The sequence below is a fragment of the Motacilla alba genome, chromosome 17, assembly GCF_015832195.1.
Source record: "Motacilla alba alba isolate MOTALB_02 chromosome 17, Motacilla_alba_V1.0_pri, whole genome shotgun sequence".
In the NCBI taxonomy this organism is placed as follows: domain Eukaryota; kingdom Metazoa; phylum Chordata; class Aves; order Passeriformes; family Motacillidae; genus Motacilla; species Motacilla alba.
The window spans coordinates 383,066-407,829 of record NC_052032.1 but is presented as its reverse complement, the minus strand read 5'-3'; the positions used below and the strand labels follow the sequence as shown (position 1 = coordinate 407,829).

At 52.3% G+C, this 24,764-nt stretch overlaps 1 protein-coding gene across 5 annotated transcripts; it reads left to right on the top strand.

Annotated features, from left to right (window-relative positions):
* Nucleotides 1-1,246: 1,246 nt before the first annotated feature.
* TRAF2 (TNF receptor associated factor 2) lies at nt 1,247-24,750 on the top strand. 5 transcript variants are annotated; one of them, XM_038156081.1, is made up of 10 exons: nt 1,247-1,401; nt 3,564-3,784; nt 4,369-4,447; nt 4,798-4,896; nt 14,624-14,695; nt 16,235-16,309; nt 17,183-17,542; nt 18,497-18,674; nt 20,170-20,318; nt 20,720-24,750. In XM_038156081.1, the coding sequence occupies exons 1-10, from the start codon at nt 1,384-1,386 to the stop codon at nt 20,936-20,938; spliced, it is 1,470 nt and encodes a 489-aa protein (XP_038012009.1). In that variant the 5' UTR covers nt 1,247-1,383; the 3' UTR covers nt 20,939-24,750. The 5 variants fall into 5 exon arrangements, with proteins under 5 accessions (XP_038012009.1, XP_038012012.1, XP_038012010.1 ...); XM_038156084.1 differs by lacking the exon at nt 1,247-1,401 and adding an exon at nt 2,312-2,348; XM_038156082.1 differs by lacking the exon at nt 1,247-1,401 and adding an exon at nt 2,355-2,951.
* Nucleotides 24,751-24,764: the final 14 nt, after the last annotated feature.

Sequence of the window (24,764 nt, the reverse complement as noted above, 5' to 3'; positions counted from 1 at the left end):
AGGCTGCCAGAGCTCCAGGAGCCTTTGGCCAGCGCTGCCAGGGGTGCCCAGGGTGGGGTTGCTGGGGGGTCTGGGCAGGGCAGGGGCTGGGCTGGGTGATCCTGGTGGGTCCCTTCCAGCTCAGGAGATTCTGTGATTCGATGAAAATCCCTAAACTGCATCAGAATCACCCAGAAAGTTTCACAGTCGCAATAAAGGCATGAAAAGCTGCTCCTGCTCTCGTCATTTCTGAAGTGAGAGGGCACAAAGTTAACACTCCCCAGGCGGATTTTTGTGGGGTCTTCCTGTGACAAAGCTCAGGATGAGTGGCCAGATCCCAGTCATGGTAATGATCCAGGCATTGCTCAGAAATCAGGTGCCGGGACGGCTCGGGGGTTGGCATTTGTCATCTGTCACCGGAACACGCCTGGCCCCGGCTCCTAGGGAACAGGAGGAAGCAGCTCCGGAGGTGGGACATTAGCGGGATGCAAGACTTTCTCCTTGGGCCGTGCGGTGGAGCTGGGGTGTTGCAACAGCAGGTTTGGGAGCAGTCCCATGGTGCCGTCCCACGGCGTGCGTTCCAAGCAAGCCTTTGGTGCTGGTTTCCTGTCCTTTTGGGAACAGCATGTCCTGCTGCCAGGTCGCGGTCATTTCAGGAAATGCCGACAGGATTTTTCTTCGATGGATGACATCACCAAGATTTCCATGCCGGTGTTCGCAGACCAGTGTGGCCGTGCTGGAAAAATGGCTGTTGCAGTGCAGTGGGTAAAGCGGTGCCCATCCCAGGGGAGCTGTGCCTGTGCTATTCCCGGTGCCGACACACGCAGGGATGCACTGTCCCCGACTCCCTGACAGGGAGCATCCCGCCCTGACGGTGCCTGAACAGCATCTGGCCTCTCGCCAAGGGCTCGGTGTCCTTGAGCCTCCCACGGCCCTGCCGTGCCCTTCACTTCGACGCGCTCCTCTCCGGCCGCATCTTCGCAGCCAGGCTCCTGGGAGAGTCACCTTGGCCGCTGTGTCACTGTTCGGTCACTGCGCCCGGCTCTGACTGCGAGGATTTCCCCGGCACCGGGTGAATTCCCCGCAGTGAGAACCCGCCCATCCCCGCCCCGCCGGCGCAGCAAGCGGTAAAACCGCGGAGCCCCCGCGCCGGAGCTGGGCTAGAGGGGCAGGCGGGCTGGGGATCCCGGGTGACAAATCTTGCTGCTGTGACCTTTTGCCGAACAAGTTCCTCTGCGAAAAGCACCTCGCGTGACCTCAGTGCGGGCTGCGCAGCGCGTTTCCCCCACACGGCATTTTTCCTGCCGTCGCCGTCCTGCCGTCTCCGTCCTGCCACCGCCCATCCTTCCCGACCGCTGGCCTCCACCTGTCCCCCGAGCCGGCGCCACGGGACGCGAGGTGGCCATGACACTCTGTGCGCAGGTAGGCGAGGGCCCACTGGTACCCAAAAAAACGCCTAAAAGTGACTTTAAAGCAATTCTTCAGGGTGCTAGGGCTCGCCCCGGGCCATTTCTAAGGGACCAGGGGCTGCTCACCTAGGGAGTGCAGCGGGAGATGGCTGTCCCCGATGGGACCGCGGGTGGATCAGGTGGCCCCAGTTGAGCCCCACAGTCCGTCTTTTTCCCCCTCCAGTAAATGCAGGGGATGCGTGAGGGGGGTCCCAGGGGATGGATGGGAAGACCCTAGGATGGACGAGGGCACCCAGGACGTCCTAGGAGGCGGATGAGGTGGGCTCAGAAGAGGGATGAGGGAACCCGGGGGTAGATGAGTAGTCCTGGGGGAGTGTGAGGGCGTCCCGGGGAACTGGTTCTTTCCCAGCAGGGTCGCCTGAGGCAGAGATATGGCAGGGGACAGTGGCGGGGGTGGGAGGGGTCAACGAGGAGTGGTGCTGGGGAAGTGACAGAGGACTGTAAGGACAGTAAGGGACAGTAAGGGAGTGACTGAGGGGCTGAGGGGAGGTGACTGAGGGGTGACAGTGGGGGTGGCAGGGGGCATAACTGGATGTGTCGGTGGGGTGGTGGGGGTGGTGACAGAGGTTGATGTGAGGGTATTGGGCGTGCAGACGTGGGTGACGGTGGGGTGGTTGTCGGAGTCGGGGTGCCGGGGATGCAGGTGTGGGTGATGGTGTGTTGGGGGCATTGGGGATGCAGGGGTGGGTGTTGTTGGGTGGTCGAGGGTGTCGGTGTGGGGGTGTTGGGAGTACAAGGGCGGGTGACGGTGTTGGGGGTGTCGCGGTGTGCGGGGGGTCGGGCGCCGGCCGTTCCCGTGGGCGGGGCCGTTCCCGGGCCGCGGGCGGGGCCCAGGCTCGTCACACGTGTCCGGGGGCGGGGCCTGGCGGGGCTTCCGGTGCGGGCGCGCAGCGAGGGCCGGTGAGTGCGGGGCCCTCAGGGAGCGGCGGGGTCCGGCCTTGCTCCGCTGGGAGCCCGGCCCGGCAGAGAGCCCTCCTGGCTGCGGGGAGCCCGGGCCACACGGGGGCAGCCCTGGGCTGTTCTCCGTTTCTTGGTGTCTCTGCTCGTGGGGGCTCCTCCCGGAGACGGGCTCGGGGCGTTTAGCCTGGAGAAGAGAAGGCTCCGGGGCGACCCCAGAGCTCCTTCCAGGGCCTAAAGGGTCTCCAGGAGAGCTGGAGAGGGAGTGGGGACAAGGACATGGAATGACAGGACGAGGGCGAGTAGCTTCCCACTGCCAGAGGGCAGGGCTGAATGAGATATTGAGAAGGAATTGTTCCCTGTGGCGGTGGTGAGGCCCTGGCACAGGGTGCCCAGAGCAGCTGTGGCTGCCCCTGGATCCCTGGAAGTGTTCAGTTCCAGGTTGGACGGGGCTTGGAGCAGCCTGGGACAGTGGGAGGTGTCCCTGCACATGGCAGGGGGTGGAATGAAATGAGCTTTCAAGTCTCCCATCCAAACCACGGGACTCCATGGACGCGCTCCTTGGGTGTTTTAGGTGGCTGTAGCATGTAGTCACAGGGAATGAAGGTATGAGATGCATAAGCAGCTAAAACAAAAGCATTTTATTCTTTGCCTTCTTTCCAATTTGCTCATGCCTCTTGTGTCCTCATTTTCCATCCCTCTGGAGAACCCTTTGTGCTTGATTTGGCACCACCACTAAATCTGGGCTCCACTGTGTGCCCAGCTTCCTCCCAGGAACATCTTGGACTAGCTGCCTCTGGGCAGAATTTTGGTCCCTCCTGACAGCTGACAAGTGTGAAAGCAGGTGTTGGTAGGCTGTGGTGGCCAACAGGTTTTTGGTGAACTGAGTTTATTATATTTATTTCTTAACACCTTTAAGACAGTTTTTTACCTTATTTGGAGCAAGTAGACTTGATATCTCTAAAGAGGCTGCATTTCAGTCAGCTCAGACAGGGGTTTTTATTAGGTCTGACCTTCCTGTCTCTGTGTTCTGGATTTAGTTCTAAAATTCAAATTTCCTCCCATATTTGGGAGGTAAAGGGAGGTTTGTAGTGTGGTTTACATCAGTATGTTTACTTATGTTGGAGGACAGTCCAATAATCTGTGAGTAACACAGTTTATATGACAAATCATCCCCATGCAATTATAATCAGTTGGAGAAAATACTTTTATTTCCAGTCTCTGGAGATACAGCCAGAACTTTTCGTTCACATGGCAGCAGCAAACTCTTCTCCACCTGGTTCTCTGGATCTAAACCAGCCTGGGTTTGCAAAGGAGATCCTAGGAACTAAACTGGAGGTCAAATACCTGTGCTCCGATTGCAAGAACATCCTCAGGCGGCCGTTCCAGGCACAGTGCGGCCATCGCTACTGCTCCTACTGCCTGAAGAAAATCATCAGGTAACTGCTGTGCCTCCAGTGGGAAGGCAAAATATTTGAAAAGACATTTTCAAGAACAAAAGCAGAGAGAAGTGTCGTATTCAGGACCTTCTCAGTAAGGGAGCTGTGTTCAATCATTGAGGTTCAGCATCATCTCTTCTCTAAGGGAATGTGTAATCTCTGACTTGCCTTTGTTGATGCTTCAAAGTTCTCTTTTCCAGAATCCCCTGCATTGTTTTTGCCATTGAGGAGGCAGTCCAGGTGTATCACCCATTTCCTTCATCACAGTCATAAAGTCATCATTTCATTGTTGTGTCAAAATGGGAGAGGTATAAGCACAAGCTGGCTTCCATAGAAGTCTCCTTGTGTTCTATCTTACTCCTACCTTTGTGTGAGGAAAGCCTAATAGAATGTTTAATTGGCAGAAGAAAAAAAATTAGAAATAGGCATCAACGATACACACAAGCAAAGGCTCAATGTGTTGCATTAAAAATAAGAAAACACTGTCATTTCATAAAGTTACCAGAAGTCAATTTATTGTTAAATCTTTATTTTTTAATTTTTTTGTTATTGTTGAGTTTGATTATTATTTTTCTGTCTGATAGTGCTGGACCTCAAAAGTGTGCTAGCTGTATCCAGGAAGGAATATATGAAGAAGGAATTTCTATTTTGGAAACAAGCTCGGTAAGGAAAAATACATTGAAAGAAACCTAACAGAACACTGTTGTCAGTAATACCAGTTACAGTTTTTGCTTAAAACACAAGCTCTGAGAACTCCTTTTTCCTAGGAACACTTTTCTTCAGCTGTGAGAAGGGTGATTGCTGTGTTGGATTCCTCGGTGCTGAAATCCAGGTCACGTGTGTGTAGTGGTGCCCTACTTAAAGCTGTCACAATGATTTGGTTGCTGTTAACACACCTCTGAGGGTTGATGGGGCAACTGGTCTGGGAGGAGTTTTCAGAAAGAATTCAAAGTCCTGATCAAAACTGCAACCCCTCAGTAATATTTGTGGTCTGCTTGTTTTTTCCATTTCAGGCTTTCCCAGACAACGCGGCACGGCGGGAAGTGGAGAGTCTGCCTGCTGTCTGCATCAACAGCGGCTGCACCTGGAAGGGAACCATCAAGGAGTACGAGGTACAGGCCAAAGCAAGGCTTGGCACATCTGCATCCTTCTTCCTTCTGCTTTTGGGGAAGGCTCAGGGTGTTGTCTGTGCTCGCTGACAGTAGGAGGAAGTTGTCAAATCCCTGGACTTTACTGTCACCTGGAGAGGCTCCCTGAATGAGGGTTTGTGTGCCCTGCTGAGGGCATAGGCTGGACTGAGATCAGTTCAGATTTGCTTGTGATCACAGGGATTTGCTTGTGAGCATGTTCCTTCCATGATGGGAACCACCTGCTCTCTTTGCAGCTCTTTTCTGCTATACAAGACTGTCAAGAAATTGTTGTGCCGTTAAATGGTTGTGAATTTCTCTGCATTATGTGAACCTAAAACTCTTCAGACTCCATCAGCTCACAGAAAGTGACCTGATCCCATTTCAGCTGTCTCCAGAGCTACCAAGGCAGTGGGACTGGATGTTGGGTGCTGTCTGGTCACCCATCACCACAAACTGTTCTGGGACACAAGGCTGCTGGGCAGGATGGTTTTTTCACCTCATTTCTCCTCAAGGAGCCCACTAGCTTTCTAATCCAGGTTGTAGTCGTGGCTGGGGGTGCTTGGTCTGTAGTGTGTGATTGTATGTGAAGCTTTTGACTCCTGAAAGACAATTTTGTCATCCCTCTTGGAATGGCAGAACCACCACGCGGGAGGCCTGAGATAGGAGGAATTCATTTTATTTCCCTCTAACAATCACTCCAGATTAAGATCATAGCCTGGTGATTCGCAGAGCTTTGGCAGTGACTGAGATGGGTTTCAGGAGCAGGTTTAACCTTGGTCTATCCAGGCTAACATTGGGATTCTCTCAACGAAGCCATTGCAAAGTGGAAGGAAGAAGCAACAGCTGTGCATCAGGCCTGAGCATTCTGCCCAGACTGTGCCTCTGCCTGTTAGCAGAGAGATGTTTCTGCAGCTCTGCTTCCTTGTCCTGCTGTCTGAGCCTTCTGCTGTGTGCTCAAAGTTCAGTCCAAGAGATGAGGATGTCGGTGCTAAATGGTTCTGCTACTGTGAACCCCCATTTGTACATCTGTGAGAGGCTCATGGTGTGGATGTGGGACTGAAGAAGTGTCAGGTGAAAAGCTTAACACTGCCACTGCATTTTGGGAATTGCATGTCCAGGAACAGGGTACCCTGGTACTGAGGTTTCAGGTTCAGGCTGTGCTGCTGGTGTCTGCAGATTGTTTGCTCCATGCTTTAATTTCTGCTGGTGCCCAGAAGTCCGATGTCTTCTGCAATGATTATAGTGAGCTCATCTTCATTAGACTAAACCAAATTATCTGTCAGCAACTTCCAGTGCTGATTGTGCTGTGGCTGATGAGCTGTGCTGAACTTTTTCTTCTGGTTTTAAAAAAAGTCTTAACATGTTCTTGCAGAGCTCAGCAAAAATTCTCTGCTGCCAAAGGTTCTCCCTATGTATTCTGACAAGTGTTAGAGTGCTTGAGTCTGGCCAGAGCTCCCACTGGGATCAGGGCTGCAGAAGCATGTGATGCCCCAGAACCTTTCACACAGCTGATGAAGTGCTCCTATATGGATGAGCCTGTGCCTTGTTTTCACTCTCCACTTGATCTTCTGAAACCCCAGTTTGGTGTTTGCTGGGACAAAGGATGATCGATAGAGGTGTGGCCCTGGAGTGCGTGGGCTGTGAGTCTGTGGCATCTGTGACATCTTCCCTGCCAGGGGTTTTTATGAGTCTTGGGGAGTCCTGTGTGGTACAAGGGGTGTGAGGGTTTGGAGCAGTGCTGGCTGTTTCCTCTCAGGGGCTGAGTCACCTCTCCTGCCTGCCCTGGTGGCATTCAGCCTAAGGAAGGAGGTTATTTTGTGTCCTCTCTGGAAAAGTTGGCTCTTTCCTCAGAACTGGTGGGAGGAGGCAAGGTCTGGCTTGTGTTATCTCCTCTCACTCATATGCCTGCCAAAAAGCTGTGGCATTTAATCAGGACTGGCTGTCCCCACACTGCTAAAGCCATGTGTGTCGCTGAAGAGGGCTGGGAAAGGAGGCCTTGAATGGCTGTGTTAGCCCAGAGCCTTGTGATACCTTGGGCTAAGGTTAAACCCAGCCTTCAGGGCCACAGTGCAGAGCTGCCTGGTGCAGAGGAGCTGCATCCGTAGCTGTGCTGTGGGTAACGTCCCGCAGCAGCTCAGCACTCCCACTCTGGAAAGTACCTCAGAGCTATTTCCGAGAGGACATGGAAAGTCCCTCAGAGTGAATTCACTGTTTGCTAATTTTAAAATTGTGTGTTGTGCTGAGAGAGGCTGCTCTCCCCTTGCAAATGAAGAGATACTGTCGCTTCTGGTTTGCTAATCTTATCAGGGCACGCACAGGGGAAATATATTCTGCAGCTGGAAAGCTTAAACCTCAAGAAAAGGAGTAAAATGGATTTCAGTTTTGCTTTCTGTTCAGGTGGACTAAAGTTTGGCTCTCAAAGGGAAACACAAAACTGAATGAGTGCAGTCTGCTTGGACATGACTTGCACTCTGCTTCAAGCTGTGTGGACCATATGAAATATTTAAGTCTGGATTTATGGCTGCATTTTTCAGAGTCTGTAAATATTTTGTGGCATTTGGATAAAGTAGTTGGGGGGGGGCGGGCTGAAGAGTTTTTCCTTTTATTAGTGACCTTTTTTCCTCATGAGTCTGTCTGCATGTACATTTCGAAAATTAGGCTGTGGGCATGAGCCTTTAGATTCAAGAGGAAAGTCTGAAAAGGGCTACAAAAACTAAACCCAGCCCATGAAAGCAAAAGGAAAAACCTCAAAAATGGTCCCAGTGATATCCAGGAGAAGGAGTTTGTGGTTCCTCAGCTCTGGTGTGTTCCTCCCACCTTACAGTACCTCTAGCTGCCCATGTCCCTTTCCTGTTTATCAACATATTGTTGTCAGTTTTCATACATCTTTTATTTATGCTTTTCATCCTACCAGTTCCCTTCCTGTGTCCTCTCCCCAGCACTGGGATGGGAGGAGGGGGCGGAGGAGGGGTATACACGGGGTCAGCTTTGGCATTCCCCTTGCTTACCCCAAACAGGGGATTTAATGCAGCCATCTTCAGCTGGAAGCAGAATTAACTGAGACATAAGGAAATGAAATTGTCCATTTTTAGGAAGGAGAACTAAGTTTTAAGCTTAAACAGTGTTTAAACTAAGTTTTGTGGGGCTCAGATCAGCTCAGCTCCCGAGGCCAAGCAACAGTCAGGTGTGAGAACAAGCTGGCTTAATCCATGCTGGAGGGAAGGTGCTTTCCTCGAGTTTCTTGTTGTCACTTAGGTTTTAGAGAGTTCTTTATAAGTGGAACCTGGAAGGCTGCAGAAGGCGCAAAACCCCGAACCCAAGTGATGTTATTCAAAAGCCTGTGGTGTCAGAAAGGATGTCTGCAGCCCCTTCTGGGCTATGTGTCTTCCTGGCTGCAGAAGAACAGGATAACCAGGCATTCCTTTCTGCCCACTGTTCATGCTTAGGAGATGCTGTAGAGCCCCTACCACACCTTATCTAGGGAAAACTCCCTCTTCAGAAGTGCTGCTGGGGGCCCTGAGCCAGGGGTGTGCACTGTGTCATGCCCCTCCTTCCCAGCTGCAACCCGGGAGTGCCCCAACAGGTTTTGGTGGTGATTTTCAGCTGAGGTTAAAATTTCATCTTCAGGGTTTTGCGCATTGCTTAGAGGAGAGCTGTTGATCTTTGAAGCTCGTTCACCTGTCTCCTGCTCCACAAAGTTGTTCCTCTGAGTGTTGTGTCATTGTTGTCTGTGGGGTACAACGCTTGAGGTGCTGTGGCAGGAACACTTGGCGCTGCTGTAGCAGGGTGACTAGCCTTTTCTTTAAAAGCCAGTACAGCATTTATTGGCTTCTTCTGAAGGTTTTTGGCTCCAAATTCTGGGCTGATGGTGAAGTGCAGTTTGCAGCTAGCTCCAGCAGGACCAGATAATTTTCTGGTGAGAGAATCCCTGACTTGCACATGGAGGTGACCAAAAGGACCTTCTGCTTTTGGAGAAGGGATCAGACACACCTATACTTTCCAGAGCCAGAGCTGAGGCCCACAAACACATCCCAGCCACAGTCCTCATAGTAGCTGGTATAGCTGGCTGCCCAGACACGAGGCAAACCTGTGGTGGGAGGTAGAGCCACAGGGAGTGCCAGAGAGCATGCGTGGGAGGGGATTGGAAAGCCCCGGCTGCAGAGGGTCTGCTCTTCACTTCTGAAACCAGCTCAGCCTTCTTGTGGTGGCCCAAAAATTGATGGTTTTGACATCTGCTCCTTGGAGAATGAAAAGCTGTAAGTCATGAGGTTTGAAGTTGAGGTGAGTGCTGTGTGGTTCATATGGTTCTATGCTGTGAGGAAACCCCTCACCATGAATGCAGGTGGGGGAATTGTGGAGGGATTTGGAAAAAGCGTCCTGGAGTGTACCATCACTTCATGCTTGTTCATAGTTGAAAGCAACCAGGAGTGGCAGAACCTATTTTTAAAAATGGCAGAAAACCTGCTGCTGCTTCAAATACTTTCCTCTGCCCTAAGAAATCATCACTCTTGCCCTCACACTTGTCTTCAGTACCTGAAACAGTGCCTTGGTGTCCCTCTGCCAGCAATCCCCAAATCAAACCTCTGCCTGATCAGCCCTAACAGTTGATGAATAAAATTTCAACACTGAAAACAAGAGTTCCTGCCCTGGGTCCGAACAGAGGCTTGAGCCAGGACCACAGGAACCCCCCACAAGGCTTCTGCTGCCTTTTGTCCTCACTCAGGTGGGCACCAGGGCACTGAGAGCAGTGAGGATGTGTTGGATTCCCATGCCCTCACTGCCTGCCCAGCTGGAGCCAACAGTACCTAGTGATGCAAACTTCGTCTTTGGTTTTGACAGTTTCTTTGAAATAATGCCAAGTGAACTTGCTTGGATCTGTCAACAGCGTGTCCCAGCAAGGGAGGAGTTTGTGTCTGGCACCATCCTGTGTGATGGTCTCAGAAAGCTCCCATTCCTCTTTGGCACTGGGAATTACAGACTGGGTTCCTGCTTTCCAGCCTTGTGTTACTGGGCTCCATGCAGAAGCACAAGGACTGGGTGTGTGGTCACACTGTGCCTGCTAGCCTGTTCACCTGTATGGGGAAGGGTTTGAGCAAGCCTGGCATAGAACCAGCTTAGGACTTCCCTGGCGGGAGGAGCTGCAGCACAGAGGGGCATGGGGACTTCGGAGGAGCAGGGCATCCCAAAGCACCTGCCTTGTGTGGCACATTCCCATTATGCAGGCTCTGGAGCCCCTGGGAAATTGACAGAGGTGCACGAAGCAACCGATACTTCTTATCACAAAGGATTCAGGTTCCCTCAAAACTCTCTTTCATACTGAAGACTCATTTTCAGTGTTTTCTCTACAATTCCATGGGGCCACCCTTTTCCTTGTAGCCAGGCTACTGTGTCCAAGAAGCCAAGTGATGCACATGGCAATGCTGGGGCTGGAGACCACCCAAGCCCTTGTAGCTGCTACTGTGCCCTGTGTCATGGCAGCTGGCTTTCCTCTGCCATCCTGCTAGAATTGCTTCCTTCTTGTTGCTCCCTTCCAGCTGCCAAGCCCTTGAGCTGTCTGCTTATGGTTACTGTTGCTGTGCTCAGAGGAGACTAATGGAGTGACTTCCCAAGACCAGGGGATTTTGCAGGAGAGCTGCAGTGTGCAGCTCACTCTGAGCCTGTCCTGCTGTCCCTTGTCCCTCTGCCAGCCCTGCCCTTTGCTGTGACCTTCCCACAGGCTCTGACAGAGGTATCTCACAGCAGCTGCTTCAACAGTGGCATTTCCCAGCTGCCTGCCTTGTCCCTTTGCTGGAGGGGGAGCCCAGTGTCATGCTGATGGATTCCTGGCATGGTTACAAGACCTCCAGTAAGAAACTGGACCTGTGTGGATGTGGCAGGTTATGAGAAGAGCAGCCAGGCAGCAGGGGCATGTCCTGCTCTGCCACCAGAGTATGGAGATAATGATTTCCAGCAGAAGCCTCTTCCAGAGTTGAAATTGAATTTAGCGATGCCCTGAGATGAAATGGTGATCAGATTAAACTGCAGTTTTCTCTATTGGCTGAGAGAGAAGTAGGGAAGCAGCTCATCCTGGCATTGCATAGAACCAGAGAATATCCCAGGCTGGAAGTGATTGACAAGGATCATGCAGTCCAGTTCCTGACTCGGCACAAGACACCAACACAGGCACCCCAACAGTCCCACCCTGGGCATCCCTGGCAGTGCTGTCCAAACATTCCTGGAGCTCTGGCATCGCCGGGGCTGTGCCCATTCCCTGGGGAGCCTGGGCAGTGCCCAGCACCCTCTGGGGGAAGAACTTTTTCATAACATCCATTTTAACCCCATCCTGACACAACTCTAGCCATTCCCTTGAGTCCTGTCACTGGCAGACAGAGCAGAGATCAGAGCTGCCCCTCATGAGGAAGCTTCAGAGCACAGTGAATCTGCCCTCAGCCTCCTTAGGAATGATCACTGTGTGCTCCAGGGATCAGCTGCCCTTACTAAAACCACTTTCCCCTCTGTATGCATTTACTCCCCTGCACAGCTGCAGTGCAGAGTGCTGCCCTTGCTGTCCGGGATGAAACAGCCTCATCCTGCTGCCGGAGGGTCCAGAGAGAAACTTCATCTGCAAATACTACAAATTAAAATAATATACAGCTTTTCTGCTTTTCTGATACTGAGGTGGGAGATTCCCAGTATGCACAGGCAGCTCCATTTGCTAGTAGGCCTGCAGGCAGAGGGGAGAGCTCAGCACCTTTGAGCAGCCTGGAGAAGAGAAGGCTCTGGGGAAACCTCACTGCAGCCTGTAAGTGCTTAAAGGGGGCTTGAAAAAGATGCAGAGAGACTTTTTACATGGACAGATAGTGACAGGAAAAGGGGGAGCAGTTTTAAACTAAAAGAAGATAGATTTAGATTAGATGTTAAGCAGAAGTTCTTCCCTGTGAGGGTGGTGAGGCCCTGGCACAGGTTGCCCAGAGCAGCTGTGGCTGCCTGGGAAGTGTCCAAGGCCAGGTTGGATGGGACTTGGAATGACCTGTGTCGTAATATGACACAAAAAGATGATACGGACACTGCTGCTCTCTAGGTGAACAAAAAAAGGGACTTTTATTTTCTGACTCCAACATTTATAGTTTTCTAAAAGTGACAGTGGACTGGAGGGTGACAGTGCCACCTCTCCAATGACACTGGACAGACTAAGAGTCCATCAATTCTCTCCTCCTCCATGAAAGAATGCAAAACATAAGTTGTTTACAGAACTGTGTGTGAGAAAGTTTGTTACAAGAATGCAAACATCAGAAGGCTTAGCAAAGTCTTAGAAAATCAGGGTGACATCCCTAGGTTAGTGGGAGGTGTCCCTGCCCACAGTAGTGGGGTGGAATGAAATGGGCTTTAAAGTCCCTTCCAACCCAAACCATTCCATTACTCTGTGATTCTGATTTCCCTCACACTGTCCCTGACTCTGATCCTCTCGGTTGCCCTGGTCCTTCCATGGGCAGTGGTGTCCAATTTTCTAACCTTTCTGGTGAGCTCTCAGAGAATTACCTGTCTGATGGTGGTGGGTGATGGGCAGGCTGCTGTGGGGTTGTGTCACTGTTTATTACTGGGGAAGGAAATTGATCAACTGTGGCTTTGGTTGTAATTCAGTGGGAAGAACCAGGTGTTGCTGAAGGCTGTTAACTCTGCCCCATTTGATTTTCCTGCTCCTGCTGTTGGATGCTGCAGGCTGGTGGCTGGTGTGCCTTGCTGGGTGAGCCATTGTCTTCCAGCTCCACTTTAGTTCTTCCATGGATGTCCCCTCTCTCTGATGCCTGTCCAGCTTGATTTTCACTCTGGTTTCCCTCTGGGAGAGTGCCTGCTCTTGCCTAGTCCCACTCACGGCCATGGATGGCTTTCTAGAGCTCCCAAAAACTTTCCAAGCAAGTACCTGGAAGTTTACTCTGCAGCAGAAGCTACAGCTGTGGGTTTGGGAAAGATATAAACAGGAGGATTGCCCCATTGCTGGGGGAGTGGAGTGTGGCAGATCAGGCTCAAGTGCCAACCCCTGCTCTTGGCTCCAGGGTGGGTTGGATTTCTTCCAGGAGTGATACCATCCGTCTCTGTTCTGACTCCCACGTGGGGCAGGAGGAACAGGGGTTTCCAGAAGAGCCTGAAACTGTTTATACAGAAATGTTTGGATCTGTGCTGGCTGAAGCTTCTGGGTGTCTTTAACTATTTACATATACAACAGTTGTTCTTTGAGCTCCTGCCCGTGCTGCAGGCAGGGGTGCCCACTCTTGGGTGTTACGTCGTGGTGCAGAGGGAATCAGGATGGAGGATAAATGCTGGGAGGTGGGGAGTGTGGAGGGGGTGGTAGTTTCACACCCACATGTTGGCATGGGAGACCATAAGTTTAAAATACTCCCTTTTAAAATAGTTGCCTCTGCAGTGAAGTTTCCCTCTTTCAGCCCAACCATCTGTTCTGCCAGTGCTTTGTGGGTCATGGGGTAGATGTTATTGTGTTTCTAGAACATGAGAGCAGTAGGTGGGTGGAAAAAAGGGCTCACTCCCTCTGAGTGAGCGGGATAAAGGCAGGCACTTGGCCTCCTCCTCCTCTGCAGGCAGTAGCATCTGTGTGAGCAGCAGTGCCCTCCAAACCCCATTGGCTGGCCAGTCATCTCTCCAGGGACACACAGTGAAACTCTGAGCTTAAGTTACTCACTTAAAGCATAAAAAGGAGAGAGTGACCAAGAAGCTGGGGTGGAGTTACTGCTGGTTTCACTTTCCATTTCCTGATGTGTGACACAGTGAGGTTTGTGCATGTTCCCCAAGAAGGCAACAGATAACTCATTGTGACCAAGTTTTCAAACATCTGGGTTCAGATGGCTGCATTAGAAATGCTCCTGGTTGGAATTTTTTTCTGTTCCTGCCATGGCAGGAGACTTCAGTGCTCTTATATTTTAATTTGAGTTTTGATCTGCATATTCATGGTGTTTCCAATGCCTTGTTTCAACTGGTGGGTATATAACAAGAAGGTTTAAGAGGCGTGGAAATGGCACAGAAGCAGTAGCATGTTCCAGCATTCCATTTACCCAGCACTGTTGCTGAAGAGTCTACTGAGGACAGAGGATCATGTTGCCCTGGTCGTTTGTTCAACCTCTCTGGCCATCATCCCACCTTGAGTCTGGCTGCAGAGGCAATTGCTTGTGTGCAGGGACTGGTAAATGAAACAGTTTAGAACTAATTTTCCTTCTGCTTGAAAAATGGTATTCTAGTTCAAATGTGAAGATACAATCAGACAGTTCAGCCCAGCATTTGATGAGCTGTCACAGGGCCTATGCCTCAGCTGACTGATAACCATTACAGTGGAGAAAGTACCCAAATTATCCTGCTGAGGTAGTGGCTCACTCCACTCAACCTGCATCAGCATGTCTTCTCCTGGCAGAGCCATAAATGGAGTTTCCTGTTGATTATCTTGGCCATCAAAGCAATAATTTGAATTTTTAAAAAATCATTGTAGCATCTTTCTAATAGAGGTTGAGGCTACATAGGCACCTAAAATTGGGGTAGCCTGGAGGTCTACATGATGAGTCAGCAGCGCGGAGGGATCAGCATGACCAAGGTCTGAGTGTAGCTTGGTAAATCCAGTGTTCGTCTGTAATAAGGTGGAAACCCACCCCCTTGGGATTGTGCCCATCACAGAACCTCCATGAGCCTTTTATTTGAGGACAAATATTTCCTGTATGTTCCTTCACAGGCTCACGATGAAGTCTGCCCTGAATTCCCGCTGACTTGTGAAGGCTGTGGGAAGAAGATTCCCAGGGAGAAGGTATCCATCTGACTCTGTGCTGTGGGGGTATTTGGTGATGGGCTGAGCTTGGCATTCTGCAGCGGGGAGGAATGGAGTCCATTAGGAAATGAAGTGGGGAAAACAACTGAGTGGCAGCTGTTAATGTGGATGTGAGTTTTCCATAAGGATGGATGTGAGGTAATGTGGCTCAGGGGGACTCGCAGATCAGTGTTCGTGCTGCCACTGCCACCTCCCTTGGAACCGTGTACGGGGGCAGAGCCTCTGTGGGAAAAGCACACTCATGGGTTTATGTTCTGTGTAGAGCAACTGCATCAACTACTGCTGCAGTTTTGGAAAGAGAGCCCATCTCTAGCTATATTAATTGATATCTAAGTAATAATATAATGGAATCCATGCCTATAGCATTTCCAGGCTGCTGGCTCCTGGGACAAGGCTCAAAAGTCTGAACAATTCAAGTTTTGGGAAACATTTTCAAAAAGCACATTCATCTGAAACCATCTTGCCTTCTACAGGCAAATATTTTTAGTAGCAGTGTTGGAAAAAGTCCTTTAGCAGGGCAGGGGAACAGAGGCAGCAAAAAGAGGAGCAAAGAGTTCTTCCAAATGGGCAGCATAAGGAGGGGGCTAGGGGTGGGGGTACAGCCCACCTTATCTGCCACTGGGGTTCGGGGTACAGCCCGGTTTCTCTACAGATGGGAGCTGAAGCCCTGCAGGAAGCCAGCTCATGGGGTCCCCATGGGTGATCTACTCTATGTTTAAATATTAACTCCCGTGTTTATTTCTCCAAACTCTTGTTGATTTTTTGCTGCCATGTTAACTCTGAGTAACCCGACTCATTACACAAGCCAGATGGATCTAGAAGCCTTAAAAAAAAGTGGTTTAAAATCAGTTTCAAGTGACATCTGTTGTAGCAGATGTAGGAGTTAAGTGGGGAGGGAATATGGTGGTTGTTCAGAACAGAGCTCTGGTATCTGATGGTGAGGGGTGTACTAAACCCAAGCTGAAGCTGTGACAGTGCTCGTTGGATTAATCATGCACTGTGTGGGAACCTGAACGAGTCATCTCAGTGCTGAGGGGTTAGTGGCACCTCTCAGTAGAAATGTAATGCTGGGATGGAGGTAAAAATACCAGCCTGTAGCACATCCTTACCAGAGTTGTGTGAAGTGCCCAAAAAGAATGCGCCCTTGTTTCATGGAGTTGTTGCCTGTGCCTCCCATTCTTCAGCCCTCAGGGAAGCTCATTATTCTGCATCCGCGGCTTGTACCTGTACCCATTGCTTTTTCACTCTTGCACGTGCAGGTGAGCAGTGAGACCTCCCAGCCATCAAGAGAAGAAGAAATTAAGCTTTCTTCAGGTGTCGGGGCTGTATTTGTATACCGGTGAAAGTCACGCCTGATGGCGGGCAGAGCCCAGGTTTAGTGGGCACTGTGACAGCTAGTGATTAGCCATAGCTTGGGCATTCTTCAGCTTGGCTGTAGTTTCCCAAGCGTCAGTGGGATGGAAAGGGAGCACTAGGGACGCGTAAGATCTAACACTGCCTGCCTTCCTCCCTTTCTAGTTTCGGGACCATGTGAAGACATGTGGCAGGTCCAAAGTACCTTGCCGGTTCGAGGCCGTGGGCTGTGCTGAGGTGGTAAGGGCTCCTCTCTTGGGTTACCTTGGGGCTTTTCAGTCCCAGCACTAGAGTTCCTGCAAACTGCTGTTGCCCAAACTATCACATCTGTCACGTCTATTTTCCCTCAAGTATTTGATTAAACCCATTGCATATGGAGTTTCACATCATCTGCTGTGCAGAGTCTGGGCGTCCCAGGAATTAAATTCCTGTGGAAGGAAATCTCCTTCTACTTTAAGAGTACCCTAAGTGCTTTGGGACTGTGGTGGTTATGCTTTTTTCAGGGGGAATGGCTTCACACTGCCAGAGGTCAGGTTTAGATGAGACTTTTAGAAAGAAATTGTTCCTTGTGAGGGTAGGAAGGCCCTGGCACAGGGTGCCCAGAGGAGCTGTGGCTGTCCTTGGATCCCTTGGACAGGATGAACTTTAAGGTCTCTTCAAATCCAAGCAAGTGTGTAATAACTTGTGATTACAGTGATTCTGTAAGCAAAGTACTGGGGCCAGGCCATTTCTCTATGTCACTTAGTTTTTGCAGGTCCCACTGGTTGAAATAAATCCATCCTCCAGGAGGTTATGTGAGGCTTTGTCCTTTGTTGCTGTTAGGTACATCTGACAGAGCTTTTCTGGGAGGGGTTGGAGGAAGGCAGAGCAGACTGGTACAGCTGGGGGAAGCATTTAGCATCCCTCAATTGTATGTGATTTGAAGCATTTCTAAAACTAAACAAAAACCCAAACCACCCTCACCAAAACACATTTTTAAATTCTTTCTTTGTTTTTTTTCCCCCTATAAATTATAAATTTAATGCTGTGACCTGGATAGGAGGAATTTGTTCTGTGGATGGTGACAGTGTAGATTGCACATGCTGAATGGGGGATGTATTTCTCTTCATGTAGGTGGAAAATGAAAAGCTCCCGGAACATGAAAGGAAGTGTTTGGCAGAGCATCTCTACATGCTTCTGAGCTCTGTGCTCAGCCTCAAGACTGGTGCTGGGGACCTGAAACCCCTTCCTGTCCCTTCCTCATCACAAAACAGTTCCCCACTTCTGGCAGCAAACTCACTGTGCTCAGAGTCGGAGCTCTCCAGGTCCCTAGAGCTCTTGGGAAGGTGTGAGGCCCTTGAGAGGAAAACAGTTACCTTTGAGAACATTGTCTGTGTGCTTAACCGGGAGGTGGAAAGAGTGTCCCTGACAGCTGAAGCCTACAGTCGCCAGCACCGGCTGGACCAGGAGAAAATCGAAACACTGAGCAACAAGGTAACTGCTCGCCTGGGTTTCCCAGCACTCCCAGCAGAGGCTGTTTCCTGTTTCCTTTCCGTGTCATGAGCTAGCAAAGCTTCACCACTGAGCCCTGAAACTCCACAAATCTGAAGACAGAACTAAAATACCCTTTGTGCCTGTGCCCAACCCTCAGCAGCTCCCTGGAAAAGCTGGGAATTTAACTGACCTGTGTAAAACATCAGACCTCTGTTAATTATCAAACTGGGCAAGATACTCAGCACAGTTTTCCAACAAGAGCCGGAGCACCCAGAATTTCACTGCATCTCCTTGTGCTGCATCTCACTGAATACGTGGGGCTGCTCACCTTCCAGACTTTTCCAAATGAGTGCTGGCTTTGCCAAAGGAGTGCCATCAGTGCTGCTGCGTGCAGCAGCAGGCTGGAGGTGTGAAGGAGCTGCCTCCACCAGTCTGCTCCAGCACAGTCCCTTGTGCAGGGCTCCTAGTGTTCCTGGCACCTGGAGCTGTGCAGTTTGCAGCATACCTGTGCTCTCTGGCAGCTGATCTGGTGTGACCCTGTGTGAGCTGGCAGGGACAAACCCTCCAGAGGGTGTAGGTTCTTTTCTTTCTCAATTGAGTTTTGCCACAATGCTGAGTTGTTGGGGATCTTTTTCCCCATCCTCACTTCTTGTGCTGCTCAGCCAATGGAACTGCCTCTTGGAGGGAGTTTTACATTGGCTACGGGAAAGTTCCCAGCTCAAGCACGAAGCTGTATTGATGGATCTTCTCCAGAGTCACAGGGTGCAGAAGGAAGCTTCAGTGAATTGGCTTATGTTGCTCGGTTTCTCCCTCCCTGCTCTGTGTCCATTCTGGAGAAGGTCTCTCGCTAAGAAGCAGTCCCGAGGGGATGCCGGGGTCTCTCGGGGTTTGCTGGCTCTCCCAGGCCCCTGAGCCTGCATGTTTCTAACCTGCACCATGTGTCCCACTGAGCAGGTCCGGCAGCTGGAGAGGAGCATTGGGCTTAAAGACCTGGCCATGGCTGAGATGGAGGAGAAGATCCGCAACATGGAGGCTTCCACCTATGATGGGGTTTTCATCTGGAAGATAACGGAGTTTGCCCGGAAGCGTCAGGAGGCGATAACAGGCCGCTCTCCGGCCATCTTCTCTCCAGGTGTGCAAAGTCCCCAAAATTTTTTGCATCTCAGCTGAATGTGGGTCTCATGGCAGGACTTTTGCTTGGGAGATGCTGCCAAGGCCAGGCTGAGAAAATAAATATTCCTTGTGGAAAGGGGTGCTGTGTCTTGGAGTGTGAAGCATGCAAAGCAGTGCTGTTCCAAGAGGGAAGAGAGCACTGAGAGGAGAGAGGTGCAGGCTGTGGATGGCATGAGAAAGGGAATTAGCTTTGTTTGGTTTGCATTATATGTAAAGGCAAGGAAATACCAGCTGATATCTGTGTTAAAGAAAAGGAAGTGGAGCTACTGCTTGCAGTGTTGTGAGGACAGAGTGCCACAGGGTTTGGCAAAGTCTTGAGTTCAAAACAGCAAGTTGTACAAGAAAGGTTCATTCAGGGCCTGACAAGCCAGGGTGAAGCCCATCAGTCTGGGGGGAAGGGGGAGGGCCTTACTGGGTTCTTGCTCTGCTCCTTGCCTGGGCCAGAGAGAGCAGGATGCCCAGCTGCATGGTCCCTCTCCCTGGCTACTCCCACCACTCTGGAGCCATCTTTCCTTCTGTTCTTCGATGGGTTTTACATTCAAAGGGTGATGGGAGTGCTGAGAAGGCCCAGAGGGGCCAGTGGAGATATTCTCCTTGGACTAGCAAAGGGGTCATCTGTCTTGAGAGCCTTTGGGTGAAGCAGGTGGGGAGGAAGGAGCAGAGGAAATGAGCTGGGCATTTCCAAGAGGGACGCAGTGACAAAGACGCGATCTCTTGCTCCTCACCCTGTGGAAGAGCACAGTGTCTCTGCCATTCATAGTCTGCCTGTTGGGAAAATCACCAAGTCCTGCAGTAAAATATTGGCTGTGACCCCTGATCTCTGCCTGTGCCCGCTGAGCCTGGCCAGTCCCAGATATACTGCTCTGTGCCACTGCGAGAGGGTGACTTGTGGCATGTCCCCTTCCAAGCTGTGACTCACACAGGTCTAGTGTCACACCACAGGCATTCCCAGGACTGCTGGAGAAGGAAAGTGCCTGAAATCCCATCCTGGCCATGCCCAAGCCATGCCGTGGGGATCCGAATGAGAATTAAAGTTCACTTGCTTGAGCCCCTGCCCGGATCAGAGGCATCAGCTCACAGTGAGGGTGCTGAGGGTGCTCTGCTGCCAGCCAGGTGCTTTATGGGGGGTTTTGTTCCTGCTCACCAGTGTTAACTGCCATGAACCACAGCTCCTTCAGCACTGGGGTGCAGGAGGATTGGCCCATCTCTTGGGCAGATCTCCCCTGGCAGTGAGGAAACAACCAGGGGACTGGCAACTGCTCTGTGCACAGCATTTGCTCAGGCCAGGGGCTGCACTGCCTGGCCTTGGGCTTTCCAGACCACCTCTGGAGCAGCCCAGACCTGGCTGCTCCCAGATTTCAAACTTCAGAGCCCTCAGAGTTCAGAGACATCTGCTGGTGCCAGGCTGTGCTGCGCTGGACCCTCACTGTGCCTGTTCCACACTTCTCTAACAGCTTTCTACACCAGCAAGTACGGCTACAAGATGTGTCTGCGCGTCTACCTGAACGGGGACGGCACCGGCCGCGGGACCCACCTGTCCTTGTTTTTTGTGGTGATGAAGGGACCTAACGATGCGCTGCTGCGGTGGCCCTTCAACCAGAAGGTGGGTCTGGAGCAGAGCCCACTGTGTCCATCCATGGCCTCTGTGGTTTAGCACCCACTCGAGCTTCTCGGCACCCTCACTCCGGCCCACTTAGCAAGGCAGAGGAAGGGCTCTGTATTGGCTGCCCTGGGGGTTCCCCAGGTGTGCTGAGAGCGCTGGCTGTGCTGTGGTGCAAGGGGGTGACATGGGCTGTTTGGAATAGCACAGAGCCTCTGCAGGGGTTGAGGACATTACTGAAGTGATGTTCTCTGCTGGTCCCACTCAGAGGCATTTCTCTGATTTGCAGGTGCACAGGGTGGCTGTGGCTGCTGGTACCTGCATGTGTCACAGCAGGTCACTGGGCTGGGCTTCCATGTGTCTTTTATTCAGCCACTCCCCTATGCTTTCACCTTTCCCCACAGGTCACCCTGATGCTTCTGGACCAGAATAACCGGGAGCACATCATCGATGCCTTCCGCCCTGATGTGACATCCTCATCCTTCCAGCGCCCTGTCACGGAGATGAACATTGCCAGTGGCTGCCCCCTCTTCTGCCCCGTGTCCGTCATGGAAGCCAAGAACTCCTACGTGCGTGATGATGCCATCTTTATTAAAGCCATCGTTGATCTCACGGGCCTCTAACCCTCCTGACCTTGGAGCAGTGAGCATGGAGCCAGCACTGCCCAGGGCATCTCCCGCTTGTGCTGCACTTCAGGCGGGTCTCAGAGCAAGAGGGGGCACAGGGAGTGGAAAAGCCCTTCCTGAAAAGGGACCTTTGCTCTGAGTGGAAATGAGGTGTCTGATGGGAGCCCTCTTTCCTGAGGAGAGGGTTAGGTGGACACTGGCAGGCTGTGGAATATGGAAGATTCCCTGCAGGGACTTGGATGTCCGAACTGCTGCTGTCTGGACTCCAGTGGAAACCAGTGCAGCTCTTTCTCTACCAGTTTAGCTGACATCCACAGCTCTCTGTAGTAAAACAGCGGTTTGCCTTGCCTGAGCTCCACCTCCTGTGGATTTTGGCTCAGCTGTCTAGGATTTCCTTCTGAGATCTCCATGTTCCTGGAAGTTGTGTGCTGTGTGGGGTGCCATGGCTCTGCACTGCTGGTTGCTCCACACCCGGGGAGACAAGGAGGGTGTGTGACAGCTGCAGTGCCAGCTGGGCAAGAGAGAGACAGACTGGTTTGGTGCCATTGGTGTGTTAGGAGGGTGCTGAGCCTAGCTGCAGGGCAGGGGAGCCCTGAGTCTAGCCCTTCCTGGGTGTGTGATGGGTGGTGTGTGCTGGAGTGTGGAATGGGGCAGGAGGTGCTGCTGCCCAGGAGGGACCATGGGGCAGCACCAGGGATGCCTGTGGGGAAGAAGTCAATCTGCTGTGGAGATTGTCCCTCCTGTGCCAGGAGAGGAGGGTGACACAGAGCTTAGTGTGCACCCTGAGAGCTCCAAGCCGTGCCCCTCTCTGCCCTGTGTGCCAAGCAGCACTGGATGGGATGGGTGCTGTGCTGTGGGAGCTGTCTTTGCTCATAGGCAGACACAGAAAACTGGCTTCGTTTCCACAGCGGGACAGCTCCACCAGCCTTTCTAGGGCTTCTGCTGCTGTTGAGCTCCATGTCCATCTGTGGCCGCACTGCCGTGTCTCTCTGGGCAGTGCAACCTTGGGCTGTGGGATGTGTACTGTCTGCCCATGCATTGTGCACTGCTGGCCAGCCCCTGGACTCTCACAGCACCTGTAGTCACCAGCAGCAGGTCTCCCTCACTGTTCCTCCCCATCCCTGAGCTCAGGAGTCAGCACCTGGTTCCAGATGGCAGCACCTTGGACCTCTTCCTCCATTTAGCCCCACATTGAATCTGCAGCCACCTGGATAGGATCTGGGGCCTGGAGAAGTGAAATGTGCCCTTTCTGCCACTGGGTTCCTTCCTTCTGGGCAGCCCATGTTCAGCAACCATGAGAAGGTCTCGGTGTTAGTGGGGAAGAACTGGCTGCCACATCCCTGCAGCAGAGTGCTTTCTGCAGCTTTGTTGTGGCCATGGGTAGCTCTGGATGGGTCCTGATCCAGGGTGAACTTGAAGCTTTGTTGCCTCCTTTGCCTGGGCTTCGCACACCCCTGTGAGTGGCTAAATGTGACATAGGAGATGTTGTGTTGGTGACAGGAACCAGCTGTGAACACCCTGCAGTGATCAGGGGCCCTGGCTGGCTCTTGTGCTGTTCCTCAGGCAGTGGGGCTGGAGAATGGTCACCCTCCTCAATGGCTGCCAGGGATTGGCCCTCCACTGCCAGCAGCTCCTGCCAGGTGCCCAGCCTGTGTCTGAGGCTGCAGGGCCTGGCGGGCTTGTGGTCTGCTCACACCTTGGCTCTGGCACAGCCACCCTGAGGGGTCCAGAACACCAATCAGGCTCTGCCCTGGCAGGGAGCCCTGCAGGGTCTGGCTGTCCCCGCCATGTGCTGGCACAGCCCTGACCTGCCGCTGGGGCTGTTTGGAATGTCCCTGCTGCTGCCAAGGAACTCAGGGGCCTCTTAGCTCTCCTGACCTTGGAGCAGTGAGCGTGCCCAGGAACTCAGGGGTGCCCAATGGCCTGCAGGCTGAGCTGGACCTTGGCCCAAGCTGAACCTCTTGCACCCACAGCTGCTGTGCTGGCCAGGTGCTCTCAAGATAGGTGTTGGGGTGACCTGTGAGCCCCCTTTGGAATCGGTGCATGGAACTTCTCACATGTGTGTATGCAGCGTCTGGGAACAGACCCAGCCCCTGCTGCTGGGGGAGGGGGACAGAAGCTGGTGACAGCACAGCCTGAGGTGGGAGAGGGGTCACAGGACCCTTCCCTTTGTGTAAGTCCCCTCCAGCCTGTTCCACGGGACAGATCAAGCCTGTGTTGCTGCTCTCACCCTGTGCCTTACAAGGAAAATCCAGGCTAGCAGAGCCCTGCTCCTGTTTACAGCAACTCCCCAGGGATGCTTGGAAAAGCCTGGGAAGGGAGAGGAAGGTCAGCTCTGCTCACAGAATTGCTGGTAGTTAAGTGTTATGTGGGGGGAGCTTGTTCTATGTTGATCAGAATGTCTGCTCGTGGGGTGCTGCCTACAGCAGGGCTGGGGGCTCTGGCCAGGTAGTGCCAGGAGGGACTGTGGAGACACTGGCTCAGTTGAGGGGGGGGGGGGGGGGGTCTGGGCTGCTTTCAGAGTGGGAACTGGTGCTCCTGCCCCAGCACATGTTTGGAAGGTCTGTAGGAGAGTTGGTGCTGCAGCAAAGCTCAGGCTGAGCTCTTCAGGCTAACGGGCTTACTGTTGGAGGAGAAACATGGCCTGTCAGCCTGTCCCGCTGGGAGCTTTTTCCTCCCCATCCTTCTGGTACTGCTGATGCTGTCTGGGCCTTTTTTTGGCTCTTAGCAGCTCTGGAGCTGGCAGCAGGAATTGTGCTTATGTACTGCAGGCAGGGGCCCAGCCCCTTCCTGGGCACAGCTCTGCTGGCCTGGCAGCCACATGGATAAACACTGGGCACAAGCCACCACTGGATTTTTGTGGGTTTTTTGTTTTGTTTTGTTGTTTTTTTTTTCCCCTTTTGACTACACCAGCTCAGCACTGTGAACTAGGTTTTGTTTTCCTTGATGGTGTAGTAGTATGGTCAGAACCACTAATAAAAGCTGTTTGAACAGCATTGCTGTGTATGAGCCAGGGGATCCTGGGCACAGCATGGGGGAGGATTGTGTCAGGGTAGGGGGTTTCTGTGCTGGGGGATTATTTCTGTGCTGGGAACTCTCCCCAACTCCTGTGTCCCTGGAGGAGGATTCCCAAACAAGGAGGGAACAGGGGGGGTCTGTAATGGGAAGGGAAGCAGCTGGAGTCTGGCTGCTGGAGCTCCACTGGGCCAAAGGCCAGTGGGAACCAGTGCAGCAGTGCTGGGCCAGTGGTTCCAGTGGTTCTGCTGCTAAGGCAAACCCAACACTCCTGTTCCTGGGCTGTAACAGCTCTGAGCTCCTCCAGACCAGGCTGCTTTTTCCTTACTGCTATTGGGAGCCCAGTGCCTGCAGGATGCCTGTTCCTGCTCCTGCCAAGCTGCAGCACTAGCCCAGAGACTAAACCCATGTGGGGGCAGCAGCCTGGTGGCCTCTACTCACTGTGTATGGAAGAGACAAACACAAGGAATGACCATGGGTGCCTGTCCCCTCTGGGAAGCCCCCAGACTCCCTTCATACCACAGCAGCTGCTGCACCAGGGAGATGCGAAGGGCAATGAGGGGACAAGTGGCATTGCAGCTCAGGAGGCTGCTGTGGCCCAGGAATGCCAAACAGGATTGGAGGGCTCTCTGCTTACCCGTTCTGTGTCTGTTAGTGCTTGGAAAAACATAAGTCCAGGAGGGACCTAGCCTACCCTGGAACCTGCAGTGTTCAGCCCTGGCTGCCATGGATGCTTGCTGCCCTTTGGCCATCCCTTGCCTCTCTCCTATTGCTCACAGCTCTCTACCCACACTCCCCCGGCCAGGGC